At 32.1% G+C, this 17,491-nt stretch overlaps 1 protein-coding gene across 1 annotated transcript; it reads left to right on the top strand.

The window, feature by feature from the left end:
- Nucleotides 1–2,210: 2,210 nt before the first annotated feature.
- Nucleotides 2,211–6,681, top strand: LOC129307151 (uncharacterized). The gene is made up of 5 exons (XM_054948032.1): nucleotides 2,211–2,983; nucleotides 3,541–3,658; nucleotides 4,110–4,462; nucleotides 4,886–4,984; nucleotides 5,495–6,681. The coding sequence occupies exons 1-5, from the start codon at nucleotides 2,310–2,312 to the stop codon at nucleotides 6,600–6,602; spliced, it is 2,352 nt and encodes a 783-aa protein (XP_054804007.1). The 5' UTR covers nucleotides 2,211–2,309; the 3' UTR covers nucleotides 6,603–6,681.
- The last annotated feature ends 10,810 nt before the right edge of the window (nucleotides 6,682–17,491 follow it).

Below are 17,491 nucleotides of genomic sequence, written 5' to 3'. Positions count from 1 at the left end.
TGTGTTTTGGACTCATTTGATATCTCTAGAAAAAAATGATAAACTTTAAATTACAATTTTTTTTAAAAAAAGTTAGAATGAAATGAGAAGTTACAAAATATTTAATTATAAAGGGCTAAAATAAATTTATAAATTACAAAATATTCAATTCTAAAAGATAAAATAAATATTCAAATTATCTTAATTCAAATTTTTACATAAAGTTAAAAAAATATAATACTTCTGATGAATTAATCTAGTGAACTTTAATTGAGAAATAAGTTATAATATTTCAAAATAAATCATATAACTAACCTCCAGTTTCATGTACTTATGGTGGAAACAATGTACCCTTGCATTAGGAAATGAGCTCCCCGCGTAAGGTTATAAAAGAATTAGGTTAATAAAACTGTGTAACTTAAAATAAAATAAAAAACTCTAATTGTATATGTGCCCGTTTGAATTTTAATTGGGTATAATAAATTATAAAAATAATTGATTAAATTATAACACAATCTGTTTGGATATTATTTTTTTAAAATTAATTTTAACATAATTGAAGATGTTTAGATAATTTAATTATAATTAATTTTAATTATATAAATTATTATATAATTTAATTTTTAAATATCAAATATTAATTTTGTAAGGATACAAAGTTTAAATTTTATTAAAAAAAAGAGAAAAGAAAAGAGAGTCTAATTTTATTTTAATTAAATTATGTTCTTTTTTTTATAATTTTTTTTAAGCCTTTCTTTATAATTTGCTCCAATGTTTTTGGTTAACTTTTTCACATAACTATTGGTTTTTTAGCTTTGGAAGAAAATTAATTTTTAACCCAAAAATCAATTAACTCATTTTGTGAGTGTTTGGATGATTTTCATTTTGTAATCGATTTTCTATCAAATAATCAATTAAAAACATTATCCAAACACATGTTATATCGAAATCTGGGTAACATTGTCCTAGCTTTCTCTTTCTTCTCTCATGTTTTTTCCCGCCGGTACATTTCAAAAGCCATTTTTAATGGGATGGCTTCACACCAAACAAGCGTTTGCCTTCTACCTTAGTTACAATCTTTTTTAGGATAAATGTATAAATTTGGCCATATATTTTTTTTTAAGAAGTATTTGACAGCTTCACTATCATATAATGTAAACAAATCACAAATTTTAAAAAATGAAGCATTCAATAACCTACTGTTAACTTTAGTTGATAGACTTTATGTATTGCTCACAATGACATGTGGCACATGTTAGCATGGTAAAAATACAAATTTAATTATGAATTATTTTTTAAGGAACACCAAATAATCTTTACTATAAAAAGATGGATCATCCAACACTTTTTTCTAAATTTTGATCAAAAATCATTTATTTTTATATTTATGAGGCCCACAAAGCATAAATCTCTCCAATCTTCTTACCTTAATTCTCAATCTCAGCTTGAAAAGAAAAGATTTAAAAAGTTACTATCTGAAGACATTCATAAAGGCAATACTAACAAAGTAGAAAAAATAATTTGTGGCTAAATTAAGTTAGATCAAGCTTTTTTCATGTGTAATAAAATTAAGCTTCTATCTCATTGGCTTGTCTTTTTGAATATTTTTAAACAAAAATTCTTGGAACCTTTTCTTCTAAAGCTGATGTTGAGAATGAAGACAAGAAGATTGAAGAGATTGATGCTTTATGAACCTTGTAAGTATGAAAATAAATGGCATTAGTCAAAATTGAGGAGAAAATGTTGGATGATCTGTTTTTTATAGCAGACGTTGCCTAATGTTTTTTAAAAAATAGTTCATAATTAAATTTATACTTTTATCATGTTGACGTGTCATGTTTGTGTCATGCCACGTGTCATTGTGGCTTCACATAACATCCGTCAATTGAAGTTAATATGGGTTATTAAATGTTCTATTTTTAAAAATTAATAATTTATTTTACACTATTTAATAATTTAAGTTATTAAATGCTCTTTAAAAAATAATATATACTAAAGTTGTTACTTTAACCCATTTTTATTCAAACAATATTTTTTAAGTTTTTAATATCTCAACTTAAATTTGGTCCATCCCAACCTCCGCAGGGATGTCATCCAAACATACATCAGTTAACTTGAATGGCGGTAACTAGCCAGCAGCAACAACAACAAAAGTAATTTCTTGAAGAAAAAGAAAGGCCACTTGATTTATAAACGTTGGCTAAGAAAAACTTAATTTATAAATGCTCTATCGGGCAAAAAAATCCCGATGCTGGGCGCTCGAACGCCTGTCGGGGCAAAGACCCCGTAGGGTTTAAGTTTTATCACGGGCTGTCTCTGCCTGGTAATGCATGATCGTCATTTCAATCTTAATGGCTTACCGCCCTTTCTCTGTTCTGCTCATCAGACGCATCTCTCTCTTTCCCTTGAACCCTAAACCCCCTGCACCTACAAGCTCCTTCTACCTCTCCGAGCTTCTGACGTCTAAATCCTATTCAACTTCTCAAGACCCTGCCACTGATCCCAAGCCCACTAGCCTTTCTGCCCGTCTTAGCTTCGTCTTTGATCAAATCGACGCCATTGAGAAAGAACGCGACCAAAAGCACCAAACTCTTCAACGAATTCGAGCCTGGCGAGAGTCTAAGAAGACGCAGTTGCCGCCCAGTGACACTAAGGGACCAGAATCAGAAATAGGATCTGCAGCTAATGTCAACCCCAATCCCATCGATGCCGGTTTATCTGAGTCGAAGTTGGAGGCGACGAGGGGGGCAGCGAAGTGTGGTGAATTGGCGAAGAAGGAGGTTGAGGTGTTGCACCCGTGGCCGGAGTGGATCGAATTGATGCAGAGGTTGGTTCAGCAGAATTATTTTGATCATAGGAGAAGGGACGAGGATAAACTGGTTCAGGATTTGGGGTTCGATTGTGCCGGGCTGGCAGATGATGCGGGACTTGATTTCATTAAGGATTTCAAGAGCGTGCAAACCGCCTGCCTCAATTTTGGGAAAGACCGTTTCGACATATTAAGGTTCGTTTATACATATGTCGCTTTATAGAGAGCAAGGAAAAAGGGTTTTTGTTTTGGTGATTTAACACTTCTTCAAAGGAGCCACTTGATTTTGTCTGGCGTGGGATCTTCTGGGGTGGCTCTGCTCTTGTATTTCCGTGTCTCTTCTATTTTTATCGAGGAAACCTTGATATGGGTCGGGTAATTTGGGTTAACTGTCATGTTTTATGCGAAGTGATCTTTGAGTTGCCAAAATGTGTGAGACGGTATTGGTAATATCCGATTTTCATATATTTCAGTCCTGCAAAACTCTGATTGTTCTTCAGTCAGGTTGAAACCCCAGCCAACTCCCCACACCTTTTCTTTTAAATAGAAGAATAAGTAAAGGATAAACTTGAAGAAAAAGAAGAAGGGATAAAAGGTATTCAGAGCAAAAAGATGTGTTTTTGAACTGTGAGAATAATGTTAAAATAAAAAATGCTTTATTTTGTTATCTATGGGGATGTTGTTGATGTGATTATAACTTCCAAAATGCTGCTCTCTATCATAGTTGCTGAATTATGAGGGATTGACTCCAGGTCCTTGTCGAGGCAAGACATTCAAATTCTGGTTGGTTTCGGATGCCCAACTGCAGATGGAAAAGTGGTTTTCTCTGCTAAACTTCTAAGGAAGCTTGTCCACCTTGATGAAGGAGATGTAAGCGTAGAGGCTTTAGTCTAGTGTTTAACACAATATGTTACATTATGCTTGACCCCTGCAGCCCCGCAACTTTTTATTTTTTAGCTGCTTCTGGATTCATTGTCTGTCCATTTGTCTACCGTGAATTTTGATAATATCATAGTCTGACTTGCTCACTACCATACTGCACGTAGACAGGTAAGAGCAAGGGGATGTTGTTTGATCTTGAAACTTGAAAGCTATTTCATTCACAAAAATGAGTGCATATGGAATATTAAGGGAGGGAGAAAGAGAGAGATCATTAGGAAGATGGAATGCGGACCCCATGTGATGTCATATCTCTCTCTTTCTGGATGGCTGATGCATGAATATAGATCTGATTTGCATTCTCCAATACCTAGTTTATGTTATTCATAGTTTTACAGCATTGCATTTTGTATGTTTATGATGAACAATTCATTCTTATCAGGTCTGTAGTTCCTGCAGCTTGAGAAGCTCTTGTGAAAGGGCGTATCTGCTTACAAACAAAGAGGATGAGGCACGGACCATTGATGTCATGCGGGTCTTGTTGATGTTTGGCTTTGATCCTGTGAATGGATCATCCGTCACTAGGTCACTTCTAAAGCAAAAGTGTGTGAAAACTGTAGTCCGTAAGCTGCTTCATGAGGTTGTGAAGTTGAGTTCAGTTCCTATAGATCCAAATCTGCCCCCTCCTGTCATCAAAAAGCCCCCACCAAAACTGAAGCAACCTCCTCCTCCTCCAAAGAAACGTGTTGGACGAGATGATGTTGAAATGAAAAAAGGAGACTGGCTTTGTCCAAAGTATGTGCTTCAAAACTCCCCACGACTTTTTTGCAGTAATAAATACTTGATAGTTTTACCAAATAGCTGCGTGTCATTTCCATTGAAGAATTTGTTGTTGCGAATTTAATATGTTTGGTACTTCCTGTGAACCGGCTAACTTGTTTTGGGCATGCTGCTTATGTGTATAATTATAGCATTTGTGCACAAAGTCATGTGAGGATGGTCTATGTTATAGAACAGAAACGATTTATGTGAATAATGTCTCTGTACTTTTAGTGTGCACAATCATTGGGATGTGATAAGCATTGTCATTAGTACAGGATTACCTTAATTTTAGACTTGTCTTGGATATAAACAGGGGTGCTGTCTTGTATAATTTGTCAATTATTCGATAGTTTATATGCCCTTTTGTTGAGTTAATATGATCATTGACTTTTACAGGTGTGATTTCATGAATTTTGCAAAGAATACTGTTTGCTTACAGTGCGATGCCAAACGTCCAAAAAGACAGTTGTTGCCAGGAGAATGGGAATGTCCTGAGTAAGTGTTTAAGTCCAATATTTGAACTCCTGTCCACTCCTCTTCCCCTTCCTCTCACTTCCACAATCCCACGTGCACAAGGCAAATCTACTAAGCAATAATGATTGCATTTATTTTTTATGAAGTTTGTCACCTTGTTGTGAAGCTACTTTTTATATCATTAAGTGTTATTTATCCAGTGATATTATAATACATTCGCTTATAAGCTCGAATTGTTTACACAAGTACTGCAGTGATGCTGGTGTCAACTTTTTGATGTGATTTCTGAGTTCGCACTGTTTACCCCCAAAGAAATTGCTTATTTTCTGTAGTTGAATCCAATGGGATGTATTCCTAGGTCCTTATATTTAGATTTTGTCCATTTGTAAGTATCACGTCCAACTTTAGAACTGTTAACTCTTGACACGGTTGGTGTTAAGCTGGAATCCCTTTGAACAGTTGTTTATATCCTCTTCGAGCATCTTTTACTGAAATATTTTGGGCATTACTTATGTTATTTTTCTCTGGCAGGTGCAACTTCTTGAATTACAGGAGGAACATGGCATGCTTTCATTGTGAGTGTAAACGCCCACCTGATGAATTTCTGGAGAATAAAATTCAAGATAAACAGCGTACTTCCAAACCAGGGATGGATAATAGGATGTCCAGCCAGCGGGACGTTTCCAATGCATGGAATTTTGATTTTGATGATGATGAATCAGATGGTGCAGATGTTGCAGCTTTTGAGTATGCAGATGCTCATGCAATAGATGAAGATTTTCCTTCAGATACCCAGGCTCAGCATGGGAATTTTGGACGGCATGAAGGTGAATTTGAGGTAACTGATAGAGTGCAAGGATCTGGTGGTGGAGAATATTCTAATCCCAGTCTTGATAGGCCTGGACTAGGATTTGATGATTTTGAGGATGAAGATGATATAGATAGTTATGAGCTAGAGCACAATGATAGTGCTGGAGCGAAAACTTCTGAAGATGATTTTTCAGAATTTGAGGACTCTTCAGATGAACAGCGGTCCATTCATTCTAAGTCTGGTCGTTTTTCACAGAAAGGCAAAGGTAGGGTTCGAACCAAGAAATTAAGCTTTGGTTCTGAGGATGATGATCTCACTTTTGATTTGGAAGAACAACGGTCCATTCATTCTAAATTTAAATCAGGCCGCGGTTCCGGTACTGCACAAAAAGGCAAAGGCAAAGGTCAAACCAAGAAATTAAGCTTTGGTTCTGATACTGATGAAGACTATGTAGGTGGCCTCTACTCTGATGAGGATGAGGATTTAAACGAGGTATATGCTTCAAGACGAAATAATGGGAACAAGCACGCTTCCGGAAGGAGAAACTTCAGTAGAGACAGACAGCCCAAGTCTAATGGTTCTCACCGAGCAAACTTGTTCAGTGATGACTTTGAAGGATCATCCCGGCAGTCTTATGGTAACAGAAGAGAGTCTAAAGGAAAAGGCCGTAACTGGCAGGTGGGGGAAGGCAGGAAGCAAGGCACACCATACTTGAACAAATCTCGCGGAGGACAATCTGAAAAACAAGGAGGACGGTTTAACAAATATCGTATGGATGAGAAGGATTTTGGTGAATTTAGGAATAGCAGACGTGTGATTGAACGATAGGGGCATCAAATACATTTTCTTACTAGGTTCTCGTTAGATTGGTGTTCTATTATATTATAATATATAATATATTCTAATACTACTATTTTCCCCCATGCACGGGTGCGTAAAAAAGTTTGTTACAGTAAAACAAAAAAAAAAAGTTATTCCGGGGAGGCCTGAACCATGGAAAACATTTGCTTTCTATCGTGAACGATGTGAGATAATGGCATTTCAGTGACATTCTACTTGTTTTTTTTTTTTTTTTTAATTTGCTTTTGTAACATCAAAATTCTTGATTAAATTTGGAAAAATTGGGTGAAAAGGATTAGGTTGGAAAGAAAATTGATTCTAAAGATTAATGTTTTTGAAGGATGAAACTTAATAGTTTATTCATTTAACAAATTTTGGTTGAACTAAAATGTCTCTATCATAATAAAGCAATTTCAAAACAAAGACAGTGAGGAAAGTTTTCGAGAGACTATCAATGGTTGTGTGAGTTGTGAGCGAATTGTGAACAATGAGTTTTGAGAAAGATAACCATTTCTCTTTGCATAGTGCCTTTATCGGACAATTTTTGACTGACGAGTCTTCAGCAATGAGTTTTGAGCTACTTTAGAGTGTTGGCGGCCTAAGAAACAACAACAAAGTATGTATTGTGTGTCAAAACTTTGATTTTGTTCCAACTAGTAGATTTCCTTTTATTCTAAGTTACTTCCTCTATTCTTCATGTCGGATAAACTCATTCGTATTTGAAATTGATCTTAAATATGCAATTGCCTGAACCTAGTGCTCTTTAAAAATTTAATGTAAAATAATCCATGAACAGAGTTGGGTATGCGGAATTACATATTAAGTGTACAGATTTTCATGTAAAATTAATACAAGCTTCTATGCTTGTTGCTGGAACAGTTGTATATGGAGTGTATAAATACCTGTAGAATGAGAATATCAAAGGTTATGAATAGTGTGATAAGTATAAAATTAAAAAATTAGAAGTCCAACTAGGTAGAGTAATTGCAATCACATTCCCTAAGTTATAGTTTGCTTATGTGCCCTTTCTTATTAGTAAAAAAGATGTCAAAGATAAAAGATCATTTTGGGTTCCTTTTCAATTCAATGAGAATCACTTTTTACTGAATCATTTAGGCAAGAAGCCAATATTTCATCTGGCATAATATGAGAATTTTGGGAGGGTTTTCCTATATTGTATCTTATTGATGATACTAACATTTTATTGTTTCTTGTTGCTAATTGAATATTCCTTGGGATGTTGTTTGCAACAAACTCTGAAACAAGCTTATTAGCTTACTCTCTTTATTTACTTATAGTGGCTCCTCTTTAAACTGTTAAAATGGTGGTCTTTTGTAGAATTTAATCATCCTTTATAAGAGACATAACTGGTATATTCTTGTTAACACATAGAACTCTTACTTACCTTCTATGTTAACCATTGTGTGACACCATGTAAAATTATATGTGATCATGTCAACATGCCAACGAGACAGTTACATGCCTATGATTAGAGCCGATAATATAGGCCAAGTCTAAACACATTGGATAGAAGTTAGGGTCGGACTTAGCTATATGAGCTTTTTAAAGAGGGTATGATACTTTTAAACCCGACCTGAATTAAGCCCATCTCGAATAAGTTGGACCACTAGAATTCCCAGCTTTATATGTATATGAGTTGGTTATTTTGACAAGCCCAACGGGCCAGCTCGAACCCAATCAAACAAAGTTAGGGTCAGGCTTAGCAATATGGGCTTTTTTAAAAGGGTAACATATTTTAATCCCATTCTGAATAAGCTTGACCCAAATAAGCTCACCTTGCTTAAATTACCAGATCTACCTATGATCATGTTAACACACACAAAACACACAATTATGTTGTCATTGAATTGTCTTCAATGTCAAGTAATACCTGACCTTATCTTATACAATTATGTAAGACTTGTACTCTATACATTGACAATTGGCAATCGGGGTTAAGGAAAAGGATGCATGTCATTCAAGGCTTAATGGATTGCATGTTTATTTACATGAGTTAAAAATAAAGGCAAGGTGAAGGGTCAAAAAAATGCTGCAAATGAAGCAAGAGAGGATTGGAAGAATCTATCTAAAAAAGAAAGGAAATAGTTCAACAAAATGGTTGAAGATGAAAGGCATCGTAGTGCATGCGCGACTTCATCTAATGAAGCATTAAAAGAGAAATTGCTTATGTGTTGCTCGCTTAAGCAATTTATCAAAGTGGCTCAACATGTCAAGCAAAGTAAAAATCTAATTGTAAGGGCTAACACAATCAGTTTTGGCAAGCTCATTGACATCAAATGCACCAAAGGAACTATGCTTTATATGGAAGTTTGTTAAGAGTAATTTTTTCAAAAGATTGATTGACTCTAACTGATCCCAATATGATTTGTCATTTTGTGAGATCATTTTTGTGCCTGCATGTAAAGATGATCATTGGTTTTGTTATGCTTTCCTGAAAAGGGACATGACCTTATGCCTTCTAAATTCAATGCTTCCTATCACTAATGGTTTAGTAGGACATCATTTGTTATGCTTTCATACAAATGTTGTTATAGATTGTTCAATGTACAAATGTTGTTAGACACATCTTGGTATAGATTATTCAATGTATACACTTTGTGTATATACATTAACATTCTCATATTTATGATACCAAATGTGGATACAATTTTGCCTCTTATGTTACTCTTTAAAAATTTTGCTCTTATAATGACTAATTTCATGTAAATTCAACTGTCAATAATCCTAATTTTCATGTAAAATACCGTGGATTACATGTAAAACAATATAGGAAAAACTTGTGAGCATGTATGAGGAATAGTTTATATTGATTTTCATGTAATCCATCACTGATTACATGTAAATGAAGATGGGAAAAAAATGCATGAGCATGCCTGATGAGTAATTTACATATAATCCTTAATGGATTACATGTAAATGAAAACACAAGGATCATTCACTGATTGCATCTTAAAATTATATGAAAACCATAACATTTTACATATAAATTAATCCAAGGAAAAAATGCACAAACATGCCTAATGAGTAATTTACATATAATCCCTAGTAAATTCCATGTAAATGAAACACATAGATTGCATGCCCCTTTGAGTGGGCCAGAATTACATGAAAACCCTTTCATTTTACATATAGATCAATATGGGAAAAAAATACACAAGCATGCTTAATGAGTAATTTACGTGTAATCCCTAGCAAATTACATGTAAATGAAACACATAGATTGCACGGCCCTGTAGATTGCCCAGAATCACATGAAAATCACTGCATTTTACATGTAAATTAGTCCAGGGAAAAAATGCTTGTGCATGCCTCATGGGCAATTTACATGTAATCCTTGGTGGATTATATGTAAATGAAACACATAGATTGCACACCCTTATGGGTGGCCTAGAATTACATGTAGATAAATCAGGATTACAAGTAAATTGATGGCATGGAGAGGACACCCTTGTCAGTAAGCCATAATTACATGAAAACAACTCCTGGTTACATGTAAATCAACCAACCTATAACGTTTGCACCCTAAGCTAGAAAGCTTGTACCTTAAGTCAAAAGACTTGCATTAGAGCGGAATTATATGAAAATGCCTTAGGTTTGCATGTAAATCAATGTTTCTATTACACTACACATAACACTTGCACTTGAAGCCAGAATGTTTGCACCTTAGGCTAAAAGGCTTGCACCCTGAGCTAGAATGTTTGCACCCAAGCTAGAAGGCTTATACCTAAAGCTAAAATGCTTACACCCAGGCCAAAAAGCTTGCACCTGAAGCTAAAATGCTTGCACCCAATCCAGAAGGCTTGTACCCTAAGTCGAATTACATGAAAATGCCTTACGTTTATATGTAAATTAATATTGCCGTTACACTACATATAACTTTTGCACCCGAAGCCAAAAGGCTTGCACCCTATGTGGGAAGGCTTACACTTAAGCCAGAACCCTTGCACCTTAAGTTAGAAGGCTTACACTTAAGCCAAAACCCTTGCACACAAAGTCATAAGGCTTGCACCAAGAGCAAAATTACATAAAGATGCCTTGGGTTTACATCTAAATCAATATTGTCATCATATTACACATAACCCTTACACCTAAAGTTAGAATGCTTGCACCTTAAGCTAGAAGGCTTGCACCTTAACTTTGGCTTGGGTGCAAGCTTTCTGGCCTAAGGTGTAAGGCTTTTTATCTTGAGGTGTAAGACTTCTGGCTTAAGTGCAAGCCTTCTGACTTAAGTGCAAGCCATCTAGCTTCAGGTGCAAGGCTTCTAGCTTGATGTAAAGGTTAAGTGTTGTATAATGGCAACATTGATTTACGTGTAATTTTGGGCATTTTCATGTAATTTTGGACTAGTGTGAGGGTTTTGACTAAGGTGTAAGGCTTCTGACTTGGGTGCAAGCTTTTGACTTAAATATGAGGATTCTACCTTAGGGTGCAAGGTTTTGCCTTTTGTTATACTAGTGACATTTACATGTATTCTGTATTCATTTTCATGTAATTCTTGGTGACTAACAGGGGGTTTCCTTTTTGTTTGACAAGTTTACATGTAATCCATGTCGAATTACAAGTAAATTGTTACTCAATCATGCTCGAGATTTTTCTCTCATCATTGATTTACACGTAATCCGTAGTCATTTTCATGTAATTCTTAGCAATTGACTAGGCCTTCCTTTCTATGTGACAGGTTTACATGTAATTTGCTAGAGATTACATGTAAATTATTACTTAACCATACTTGTAAATTTTTTTCTCTATTGATTTACATGGAATTAATTGTATTTTTCATGTAATTACAAGGACACTCACAGTGGTTTCTCTCAGTGTATTTTATTTACATGTAATCCACAATATATTACATGCAATTATCGCACTAAGAGGTGAGGATTCTATAATTTTACACGAAAGACAATTGAATTTTCAATTTTATATATTACTATGAACAACTAAAATATGAAAGAAAGAATAATAATTTCATTGGTTTGGGTATGTCATTGTGCAAAGTACAAACTAACAAAAAGATGAACTACTAGTATAGTTATAAGGATTAGGATTATAATGATGTTACAATCATGTAAAAAAGAGCAAGCCACTATTTTTTACTGTTACAAAGAATACCTTATTAAGGACACAAAATTGATTAACACTGCATAAAAAGAAAAACACAACTTAAACTATATATATATATATAATATATTTAGTGGCAAACACTGGGGCCAAGTTATACATTATCATGTAGAATATTATTTTCATACATCACCTAGCATTTTCTAATTTTTATTAATCACATCAATTAAGGTTCTTTTTGCTGCTAGTACAAATATTAAGATATTGAATGATATCTCTCTAATTCAAGTTTGGACTTCTCTATTGCTATCTTGGTTGCAAGTTGCTTTACTTCTATCTCTTGACTGAGTGTTCTTTACTTCTTGTAATGCCTACCTGCTTTGCTGCAATCTTTAAGCTTTCTTCAGCCTCCACCATACTTGCACTAATCTTACCAAGATAAGTCTTAATCTTTTTGGTCTCTATCTCACAAGAGGTTTGTTGGAATTCTACTCCTTAAAGCATCTCCTTAAGTTAAGGGCCCTCCTCTTGAAGGGATTGATTATGATATTGAGATGCTTCAAGCAAAGCCTTAGTCTTGATAAAGTAGTTAAGGATGCTAGAAAGTATTAGCTTCTCCTTATAATGCTGAATTTGCTCTTAAAGAGAAAGGTCATCTTGAGCAAAATTTTGCACTTTGGTTAAGGAAGATGTAGAATTGATGAACTTCCAAACATGTTCTCAAAATTCTTTATAGTCAACTCATAAAGTTTTCAACAGTTCAAAAGTATCATTTGCAACCTTTCTCATAGAGTTGTAATCAACAAGATTCATGAACTCAAGTTCAAGTAAAAGATTTTTTAGGGCATTTAATAAAATCTATTTTTGCCTTTGTGCTTAAGACCTTGGCTTTCTTTCTTTAGTAAGTGATACATCGGTGCTAATAGTATTTCTATAATCCTTAGAAAGGCAACAAGTTGAAAGTGTCTCATGTTCACCAAGTTTGTTAATTATGAGTTGATTACATTCATTAGAAAGACACATGATTAATTTCTTACCTAAGAGTGATAATAGCATTAAAAGATAGAAAAATACTTGCAAATAGGAGATAGGGGAGCTATGCTAAATAAATCCAAATGAAAGAGGACATGAACTCATTAGAAAAATTGAGTACATCATGCCTACAACAAAAAAAAGGCTTAGGTCAGGGAGTTTTTAGTTTAAAGTTGGATGGAGGAATTCAAGTACACCTAACTAACCTATTAGACAAGGATTTATAGAAAATAAAGGACAATGCAAACAGAAACTCAATGATATCTCTTTAAAAAAGGACCTAATAAAAGACTTAAAAAAAGATACCTATTAAAAGATGCATCAACATTAGTAGATATTTGCATTTGAAATTTTTTTCTTTGAGCACGGTAATCAAAGACTATTGATAGATTAATTATTGATCGTGCTTTCTCCTTAACAATCTCCCAAAATTTATGAAGCATACTCTAACTGCCTAGTTGAAGAGAAGCAATGTTTGGTTTAACCAACAAGGCATCCTCTTGCAGGTCGTAATTGCAAGCTACATGGTCCTATTTGAAAACATATTCTTTTTATCACATAGTAGTGAATGATCATAAAGTTATTGTGCATCAAATCTACAGAAGGGAGAATTCATTCCATAAATTATTATAAAGCAATGGAAGTAATTCATGTAGCATACCCTTCTAATTGGGCAAGCAAAGAAATAGCAACACTCATTTTTGCTGATGGTCTATTTCGCTTAGGTCACTGTTTGCTCCATTGTCAACCAACTGCAAGGCACTCTGAAGTAGCTTGAAACTCATCGCTGAAGAGTCATCGATCACAAGTCATTCAATTAGGGCATTGTGCTAAAGGATAGGATTGTCTTTTTTGAAAACTTATCGCTCACAACTTGCTCATAGCTCACACTGCCGTCGATAAGCCATTTGAAACGTCCCTCGCAGTCTTCTCTCGTTTGAATTGCATGAAGGAAGGAAGAACAGAGAGTGGTGTTTGTTTTCAAATTTTTTTTTATTTTAGACGGGGGCATTTTGGTCAAACTAAGAAATTGTAAAATGAATAAAATAATAACTTTGGTCTTTGGGACCAATTTCCTTTCCAACCTGGTCCTTTTCACCAATTTTCCCATTAGATTTTTATTATTTAAATACCTTAGTGTAATAATTACTACAATTTTTACATTTTTGTTAACATTTTTTATTTGTGATTATTTTATTTTATTATTTATATCACTTTTGTCAGTATCAATTATTTATTTGGAAGCAATGTGCTAAACACCGGATTGGATTGGGTGGTCAAATCCATAAACATGTGATCCGGTTAAAAAAATTTTCTCAACAATATTTTACCATGCATCACCTTCAGGCTTCAGCTATAACTACTAAAGAAAGAGTAATAGGTAAATGGAGAAGTATATAGATATCTTACCCTCCATAATTGTTTTATTTTATTTTTTGTAAAGATATTTTGAAATTTTTTGAAATTATGTTTTTGTTTCTTATATATACTCTATGTATTAAGAAATTTTTACTGCTGCTTGTTTGTTTTAAATCAATTTTTTATTTTATTACCACTGATTTATATCTTTGTCACTTACAATAGTTAGTTTTAATAAAAATATATTAATTTAGTCGCAACTAGTTTGGTTAGAATCTCATCACCGAACCATAATGCTTGACTTTTGTCAGGAATATGGCTTTAAATACCTTGGGTTGTATACAATTATTAGTTTGTATGTCTGTAACTTAAGTTAAAAACAAGTTAGGTGAAATTACAAAATACATACTTCCTTTATTAAAAAAAAATAAGGCATTTTTTGAAAAGTTAAATATTAAAAAAATATAAGGTATTTTTAGTGTTTCAAGATTTAATTAATGTACTTTTTCAAAAGTGCTCATAATAAACAAATTACTTTACATTTATTTTAAATTGAAACACCTTATTAAATAAAAATAAATATGAAAAATGATGCTTGCTTTAAGACAATTAACTATTTTAATATGAGTCAAAATTCAGTTAAAAATATTTTATATTTTTTAATAAATGGAGTAAATATTTTGAAAACGCTTCTAAATTTTGGATTGGATAAAGCAGTCATGTTTGCTTGAACTCTGATATAATGGCATCTTACTTTTATGTGATATTAGCTTGACATTGGCCAATTGAGCCATTGTAATTAACTTGTGTCAAATCAATATAAGAGGATATTTATTGTTAATTTTGTGGCAAATCAAATAATTTTTTCAATTTTTTTTCTTAATTAGATATTTTTACATGCCTTTTCATATAAGCATTTCTATCTTGCTTCAATGGGATATAGAAAGACCACGATAAACAATAACATCCCCATAACCTACCTCGCTATCTAACCTGTAATTTAGGGTTTGAATTTGAAAAAAGAAGAATTTATTATCTTGTTATTGTTTTTACAAATTCAAAACCCATTTGATACCTAAAGTTATCATCCTATTGATAATGTAACTTGTTCTATCATATTCAAATCTCTGTTTTCTTCCATATTGCCTTTTTAGGGAGGGAGGGGTGGGTGGAGGGGCATTAATTCCATGGATTATATTTGATGATGTGAAACTTCAAGTGAATTACAAAATACGACATGCTTAGAACTTTTACTTGGACAACAAAAAACTTGATCATTAATTGGTTGTATTTATTTATTAATATTCAGAACTTTCTACTTATATATTAATTCAAACTGAATGTACTCCATCATAAGGTAGTGAGAATTAATCTACATATCCTTATAGTTTTTTTTTAATTTTAAATTAGATTCTATAGTTTATTTTATTTTAATTAAGTTCTTATAGTTTAATCTATTGACATGTTAATCAGATTAAAATTAATAATGAATTATTAAATTTCCTGGACAAAACTTTTAGAGTTTATAGAAAATTTAATTTAATACTTTTATCTAAAACTAAAAAAATTTAGTTTAATACACTATTTAAATTTTTATTATTTTCGTATGAAAATTTTATAAGTATAAAAAATATTTAAAAGACAACTTAATTATATAATTTTTTGAGTTATAAAAATTATGTAATTAATTTTAAAGTTATATGATCATTTACTAAAAATATAAAAATTTTTAAGTTTTTTTAAATCAAGAATTTTACTTTTTAGAAGTAAAAAAATTTAATTGATCAAATTATAAGAATTCAATTAAAATAAAATAAATTGTAAAGATTTGATTTTAAATTGAAAAAAGCTGTAAAGACTCACCCACATATTTTTCCTGCAAGGTTTTGATTTTGTTTTTATTGTTTTTTCTGGGCGTGTGGCGGCACCCTGGTCCCTGGGGTTATTGGGGATCCGTCCTATTTAGCCATGTTTTTTAGATTTGATTTATTCTAACTTGGTGTTGAAGCTTGAGATCAAAGGAATTCTGTGCATTAACAGTTGCTCAAATGTTATATATTTATAATTTTATTTTTCTTGAATAAATTCTCATTTTTATTTGTAGGTAAAAAAATCACAATTAGACCGTGATTGGATTTAGGATCTCAAATCAGTTGAGGCAATTTTCTCATTCGATTCAAATTCTTTTTTAAAAAATAGTAACCTATTTTTCCCAACAAAAAGTAATAACATCAATTTACAATTATGAGACATCCACCATCCACCATTTATATTTAAATGTGGTGGGGTTTAAATAATGTTTGAGATTTATAGACATGAGACATCTACCATTACATGAAACGTGTTATATTTTAACATAAGTATATTATAATTATTGTGATATTTATTTATTTTCTTTCCCCTTTGTTTTTTAATTCATCCAATCACAGGAGCTGATAACATTTTTCTTTTAATTTTTTTTCTCTTTTTTCATTTACCATTTTATTTTCTTTCAACCTTTTCCTTCATCTAAACGGAGGGTAAATGTTATGAGTATTCCCCTTAACTTGTAATGAGTAGTCTCTTAAATTTAGGTGTTATTATGTTTTTTTAATTTTTATCTTAAAATTTAATTTTATTTGATTTGAAAGTTACTAATATAATTTTGAATTCAATATAAAATTGATTTAATAAATATCAATGTAAAAATATAAAATTTCTAAAAAAAGTGACAATCAAGGATACCATAAAACCATTAATTACAATTAGGATGTTCAATTATTAAAATTTTAATAATAGACCATAGTCTTTATTTAAAATTAAAATATGTGGTTGAGTTTTAATTGAAAAATCAAGAAAAGATACAGTAAAAATCACTATCATGAATTAGAACAATTATTAATTTTAGTTGCGAAAACAATACTCCCAACTTATAATAATAATTTTAATAGTACATTTTCTTTATTTTTTAAATGAGACTTAATGACAATTTTGTAAATTTATATATATTTTCAATTTTAAGTAAAGACTACAGCTTATTATTAAAAATTCAATAATTTAGAGTAACTAATTATAATTAATGATCTCATTATCTTCTTACTTATTATTTCCCTAGATTGTTAATAAATTTTTGTTTTTCTGCAATTATTTTGATCGTGTATTTATAAAAGATCAAATATTTTGTCTACCAAATTTCGTATTTCATTGTTAGTAAATTTTTAATACATTTATATATGATATAAAAAATTTATATATGATATAAAAAATGTGAGACAATGTTAAGGTTATTTGTAAGTATTTGAGAAAAAAATTTAAAAAAATAGGCAAGGGAGAGAAAATCTTAGAAAGAATGAAAATGAAAAATGACGAAAGTTTTAAAAAAAAAAATTAAAAGTATATTTGTTATAACCCGGATAAAACCCATTTTC

The sequence above is a fragment of the Prosopis cineraria genome, unplaced genomic scaffold (genome assembly GCF_029017545.1).
Source record: "Prosopis cineraria cultivar Desert tree isolate PC_DT_omini unplaced genomic scaffold, ASM2901754v1 PC3, whole genome shotgun sequence".
Taxonomy (NCBI): Eukaryota; Viridiplantae; Streptophyta; class Magnoliopsida; order Fabales; family Fabaceae; genus Prosopis; species Prosopis cineraria.
Note: the sequence above shows the minus strand (reverse complement) of the source record. Positions and strands in the feature narration are given on the sequence as shown.

Excerpts from the sequence above, each read along its gene's own strand:
- LOC129307151 (XM_054948032.1), top strand. The coding sequence starts at position 2,310 with ATGATCGTCATTTCAATCTTAATGGCTTACCGCCCTTTCTCTGTTCTG. Across the intron at positions 2,984-3,540 it reads GACCGTTTCGACATATTAAG|GTCCTTGTCGAGGCAAGACA; the intron begins GTTCGTTTATAC and ends GATTGACTCCAG. Across the intron at positions 3,659-4,109 it reads TCCACCTTGATGAAGGAGAT|GTCTGTAGTTCCTGCAGCTT; the intron begins GTAAGCGTAGAG and ends CATTCTTATCAG.